We start from the raw sequence: 6585 nt of genomic DNA on the forward strand, positions 1-6585 counted from the left end.
TTCTGCTCACATACGCACAAAAGTGAACACAGCATGCCCAATAACCCTCCCTCTTTCCTCGGTAGACTCATCAACACCACGCACACCCACATATTTTCACCTTTCCACCCACATACGCACAAAGGTGATCACAGCATGCTGATGAGTCCTCTCTCTTTCCTCGATAGACTCAACACACACACCCACATGCACACATATTTTCACCTTTCTGTTCACATACGCACAAAAGTGAACACAGCATGCCCATTAGCCCTCCCTCTTTCCTCAGTAGACTCATCAACACCACGCACACCCACATATTTTCACCTTTCCACCCACATACGCACAAAGGTGATCACAGCATGCTGATGAGTCCTCTCTCTTTCCTCGATAGACTCAACACACGCACCCACGTGCACACATATTTTCACCTTTCTGTTCACATACGCACAAAAGTGAACACAGCATGCCCGTTAGCCCTCCCTCTTTCCTCGGTAGACTCATCAACACCACACACACCCACATATTTTCACCTTTCCACCCACATATGCACAAAGGTGATCACAGCATGCTGATGAGTCCTCTCTCTTTCCTCGATAGACTCAACACACACGCCCACATGCACACATATTTTCACCTTTCTGCTCACATACGCACAAAAGTGAACACAGCATGCCCATTAGCCCTCCCTCTTTCCTCGGTAGACTCATCAACACCACGCACACCCACATATTTTAACCTTTGCACCTACACACGCGCAAAAGTGATCATAGCATACCAATGAGCCCGCTCTCTTTCCTCGGTATACTTATCATCCCAGACACCCCTATGCACACATATTTTCACCTTTCCACTACACACGCACAAAAAGGGATCACAGCATGCCGATGAGTTCTCTCTCTTTCAAACTAGTTTCTCGATGCCACCTAAATCTTCATCATTAAAATGATGCTTGAATCATCAGAAGAGGAGCTGGTCGAATCACCAATGTTGAAGAAAACCAGTTCAATTTCAGCATCAACAATTATATCGCGTTGCCATGCTTCAGCCTCAACCTTTTCCACAAGAACACAAAAGTTTTGACAGTTTTTCTGGCTTACCGACGCCAGTGCGTATGGCAGGAGCTTTTTCACTTGAGTCAAAGTGAAACATTTGTTGCGACTTGCGATGTATCCCTTCACCTGGCTCCAAACAAGTTCAATGGGGTTGAACTCGCAGTGGTACGGTGGTAAAGGAAGCACTTCGTGGCCACGGGCAGCCGCCAGAGTGTCGATACGGTACACAACGGGGCTTGTGTTTACCTTTTTAGAAAGCTCCTGCAATTCTGCCCTCACAGTGTCCTTTAACCACGGAACATCTTTCTTGGTGAGCCAAATCTGAATATCAGCTTTGTTCATAAACTTGGTAAGCGCTTTTTCAAGAACCACACTGTGATATGGAGCACGGTCTATGACGACAATGCTATTGGCCGAAATGTTTGGCAAAAGCTTGGCAGTGAACCACTTCTCGAAATAGTTGCCGTTCATATCAGAGTGGTAGTTAGCGTGGTTCCTCTTTTTTGATCTGCAGAAGTCAGCAGCGTCTTGCTCGACTCCGGTTGCACTACTCCCAGTATTCACAAGGATCAATCGGGCCCCTTTTCCCGAAGGCGCAGCCAAACCCATTAGCAATCTTTTCAGAAAGTTATCCTGAGATGACTTGACAGTCGTGTCCTACCAGACGGATTATTTCGTCTGCCCCGTGGTGATCGAGGTTTCATCGTTTTCTGAAATGCGGAAGGTCGTCGTGCTCATTGACAGCATTTAGCAGACTATCCAGTGTTGGGACATTCTTCGCGTACATACTGTGCACTTTAAGACGGATGTCATGGAGTGTGAAGCTCTCATGCTTGACTGTTCGCGAACTTGAAATATTTACGTCGCGAGGTCTTATACCGCCCGCCGACGCTATAAAGCGGAGGCGCTGAGATCAGCTTTACGAGCCCGTGTTAGAAGAAAATAAAGATGTACAGTACGTGCTCGGAGCGCACGCACGGCACGGGCTGTTCAGAATGAGAAGCCTGCCACGCTGGTCATCTTGCTCTGGTGCTCCGCTGCGACCCTGAAAATTCGCAGCAGTGGTGACTCCGGCCTACGAAATGACAGACCCCAGCAACCTACCACCCAAAGGCGACCTTCCGCCTGACGCTACCTTGCGCCAATGGGACGTCGCAGCTCTACAGCTCCGCCTACCAACATTCTGGCCCAAGTGTCCGCAGATCTGGTCCGCCCAAGCGGAAGCCATCTTCCATCGGCACCACATCACCTCGGAGGCATCTCGGTTTCGTCATTTACTTTCCAACCTGTCTCCTGAATTAAAAGGTGGCGGACATTATTGCTGGACCCTTGGGCGATGCCCCGTACCAGCGACTGAAGCAGGGTTTTCTGGACCGCACCACGGCGTCCGAGAAAGAGCGCCTCCAGCAGCTGCTCTCCTACGAAGAGCTTGGAGACCGCCGTCCCTCCTAGCTACTTACTAGCATGCGGCAGCTCCTGGGCGAAAGCAACGCCGACTCGAATGGCGCGCTGTTGACGCAGTTCTTCCTTTAATGATTGCCGCAGTCCACCCGCCTTATCTTGGCTTCTGCGGGGGACTTGACCTTGACCGCCTCGCCAAGCTCGCTGATCGAGTCACGACGCGACGTCTCATTCCGTCGCTGCCCTCTCTTCTCCACCGAAGACCTCCGTCATTTCACGGTTAGAGGCCCGGATCGATCAGCTGGCCGCTGCTATCGATGCCCTTCGGACGTCCTCTCATGCCCAGCACGGTTTCTCCTCAACACCTCGCCGCCGTTCGTCTTCGCCGAGCGGTCCGCACTTGTCCACTCCTCGCAGTCCGCGTCTCTGCTGGTATCACCGAACTTTCCAGCACCGCGCCCGCCAGTGCACTCCACCATGCAACTGGTCGGCAAACGCGGAGCGAGATCTCTGACGGCAGCGTGTGACCTCGCTCTTCAACCTGGCTGCCTTTTCGTCGTCATGGACTGCATCTCTGGCATGCGCTTGCTCGTCGATACTGGTGCCAAAGTAAGGGTACTGCCGTCCTCCAAGGCCGACCGTGCTTCCAAGTCACATGGGCCTATTCTCTGTGCGGCCAACTCAATCTACATCGCAACGTATGGCCTCCGATCCCTCACTCTGGACATTGGCCTGCGGCGGACATTTCAATGCGTCTTTATTGTCTCTGATGTACACCAACTCATCCTTGGATCCAACTTCCTGACGCATTTTGATCTGGACGTCAGTATGCGTCGCCATCTTATCATCGACAGCAAGACGCGCCTTTCCATCACTGGCGTTATATCGGCTGTCGCCTCCACTGGTATCCGAACTATGATTCCATCATGCCAGTACGCCCAAGTCCTCGCAGACTTTCGCGATGTCACGAGGCCTTGTAATCTCCATCAGTCACCCAAGCACGGTATAACCCACCACATTGACACGCATGGTCCAACTGGCGCAGCTCGTCCGCGCCGCCTCTTCGGTGAGCGTCTGGCTATTACAAAACGGGAATTAGGCCACATGCTCCAGCTGGGTATTATTCGCCCTTCATCCAGCACTTGGGCCTCATCACTCCATCTGGTGCCCAAGAAATAACTGGGTGACTGGCGTCCGTGCGGCGACTACCGGGCTCTCAACGCTCACAAGGTCGACTACAGCTATCTCCTTCCACACATCCAAGACTTCAGTGTAAATCTGGAAAGCTACAAGATCTTTAGTAAAGTGCACCTTGTCAAGGCGCAGCACCAAATCCCTGTTGAGCCGGCCGGTATTCCGAAGACGGCCATCACTACACCCTTCGGACTGTTTGAGTACGTGCGCATGCCATTTGGGCTACTCAACGCAGCTAAACTTTGCAAAGATTCATTGCTGAATTGACGCGTGGACTCCCGGCGCTATTTGTCTACATCGACAACATCCTCTTCGCGAGTCGTTTTCCACAGAATGACGAGCGTCACCTGCGGGAACCCTTTCAATGCCTCCAAGATTTTGGCTTGGTCGTCAATGCCCAGAATTGTTTCCGGCTCTTCTGAGCTCAAGTTCTTGGGCCACCACATCTCGGCGGTGGGAATTCATTCATTGCCTTCTCACGTCCAGGCTGTTGAGGACTTTCCAGCACCCACTACCCTACGGAAGCGTCGTGAGTTCCTGGGCCTAGTGAATGTTTCACGGCGCTTTATTCCGCCCTGCGCCTAGCTTCTTCACCCCCTGACTGACCTTATCGCACCACCAAGTCCTCGTCCTCCGCGATTTCCTGGCCTCCCCACGTTCAGGCTGCTTTCACAGCTGCAAAGCAATCCCTCACTGATTCAGTCCTCTTCATCCACCCTAGGACTTCCGCGCCCACTCGCGTCATGGTGGACGCTTCTGGCGTGGCCATTGGTGCGGTTCTATAGCAGAAGATAGACTCCGAGTGGCACCCACTGGGTTTGTTTTCTAGCAAGCTCCAGCCTGCCGAGACTCACTACAGCTTATTTGGCCGTGAGCCACTTGCCATCTACTCCACCATCCAGCACTATCGCCACGTCTTGGAGGGGCAGCCATTTTACGTTCCCACGGACCATAAGCCTCTTGCGTATGTGTTCCGTACGAACTCTTCGAAGTACGTCGCCCGTGAACTTCGTCAGCTGGCCTACATATCGGAGTTTACAACAGATATTTGACATAACAAAGGCCCCGACAACGAGGCAGCTGACGCACTTTCACGCATTACCACCATCGGCGTGTCCTCACCTGCTGTGGACTGGTAATCTCTGGCCCGGGCGCAGCTGGAAGACCCTGCGCTGCACGCCCTGCGTGCCCACCCCCGAGCCCTCCGTCTGCATCTCGTGCCTCATCCGTTTGTACCCGGATTGCTCTGATGCGACATATCATCGGCTCTACCACGACCGTTCATTCCGGAGGCCTTTCGTCGTGCCATTTTCCATTCCCTACGCGACATCTGCCATCCTAGCATTCGAGCCACGCAGCTCCTCGTTACCCAGCGGTACGCCTGGCCGAACATTAACACCGACGTTCGCTAATAGGCCCGCTCGTGCTTTGCTTGCCAGTCCGCCAAAGTGACACTCCATACCAAGACTCCCTTTTAGTCTTTCTTGCCGCCTGGATCGCGATTTGACCATATTCATCTTGACCTGGTTGGACCTCTTCCCTCCTCTCAGGTTTACAAGTATATTCTTACGATGGTTGACCGCTTCCCCCGTTGGCCCGAAGCCGTGCCAATTCCGGACATTACTGCGCAAACAGTTGCCAGAACTTTCGTTTCAGCGTGGGTTTCCCGCTTCGGCTGCCCCGCCATTGTAACCACGGATCGCGGCCGCCAGTTCGATTGTGCCCTCTTCACTTCGCTCACATGGTTACTCGGCACTAAACATTGCCGCACCACATCATAACACCATATCATCCCTGTGCCAACGGCATGGTCGAGCGGCTCCATCGCCAGCTCAAGGCTACCATCACTGCGCGCCTGTATCGCGAGCACTAGGTCGACCCCCTTCCTATGGTGCTCCTAGGCCTACGTGCCGTCCTGCGTCGTGACCTTGGCTGTTCGGCGGCCGAACTCGTTTTCGGTACCTCCCTGCGGCTTCCCGGAGACTTGTTCGTACCTTCGGCTCCCTCGTCCCAGTCCCTACAATACCTTCATCGCCTACAAGACTCTCTTGAGCGTCTGCGCCCAGTGCCACCTCGCTCATCTGCCCGTCAAGCCTTCGTGCACCCAGACCTTGCTTGCTCGACTCATGTGTTTCTCAGGCGAGACGCTGTAAAGGCGCCTCTTACCCCCTCATACGACAGACCGTACCGCGTCCTCAACAGGACAACAAAGTCAGCGACAATCCTGCTGGATGGTCGCGAAGAGGTCGTCTGTCTAGATCTCCTCAAACCCGCGTACCTCGAGACACCTCCCCATGAGCTCCCCTCATGTTCCGGGCTTATCTGCAGACCTGCTTGCCGCCGTGGCACCCCAATCTCCCCCCCCCCCCCCGTCGGCGCGTACATTTCGCCGTTCCGTCTAGGCGGGGAGCCCTATAGCGCCCGCTGACGCCATAAAGCGGAGGAGCTGAGAACAGCGTTACCAGCCCGTGTTAGAGGAAAATAAAGATGTACAGCGCGTGCTCGGAGCGCAAGCACAGCACGGGCTGTTCAGAATGAGAAGCCTGCCACGCTGGTCATCTTGCTCTGGTTCTCCGCTGCGACCCTGCGAACTCGCAACAGTCTTTTCTTTGCAAACGCCAAACGCCCATGCAGACTCTGCGCCTTGATTTTGGCAACGGTATGGGGAGATACTCCGGTGTCCTCGCTCGGAGCACTCAGTACGAAAAAGGGATCCTGGTACGGGAGTACACATTTGCAATTCCTTATTTGGCGTGCCTTGGCAGCCTGGATGTACGAACTTTCAAGGAAATGCGTACAGGAGAGGTGGCCGAGGCCACTGTGCTGAATACCATTTCTCAAAAGTAAAAGGGAGCCGAAAGAGTAAACACTGCAGAGTTGTGGGATCAGCGAAAACGTGAAATGGAAAAAAGACGACCAACGCAAAATACAAAATCATAGATTTCGATCGATTTTC

General features: G+C 53.5%; 1 protein-coding gene and 1 pseudogene across 1 annotated transcript; one reads left to right on the forward strand and one right to left on the reverse strand.

Annotated features, from left to right (window-relative positions):
* Nucleotides 1–882: 882 nt before the first annotated feature.
* Nucleotides 883–1643, reverse strand: LOC146188664 (uncharacterized; annotated as a pseudogene).
* Nucleotides 1644–2912: 1269 nt separating this feature from the next.
* On the forward strand, nucleotides 2913–3614 carry LOC146188665 (uncharacterized). Its single transcript, XM_084605101.1, has one exon. The coding sequence runs from the start codon at nucleotides 2913–2915 to the stop codon at nucleotides 3612–3614; it is 702 nt and encodes a 233-aa protein (XP_084461227.1).
* Nucleotides 3615–6585: the final 2971 nt, after the last annotated feature.

Source organism: Amblyomma maculatum, chromosome 5, assembly GCF_055883805.1.
Source record: "Amblyomma maculatum isolate TAMU_Amacu chromosome 5, ASM5588380v1, whole genome shotgun sequence".
NCBI classification, from domain to species: domain Eukaryota; kingdom Metazoa; phylum Arthropoda; class Arachnida; order Ixodida; family Ixodidae; genus Amblyomma; species Amblyomma maculatum.

Coding starts and splice junctions, on each gene's coding strand:
- LOC146188665 (XM_084605101.1), top strand. CDS start 2,913: ATGCAACTGGTCGGCAAACGCGGAGCGAGATCTCTGACGGCAGCGTGT.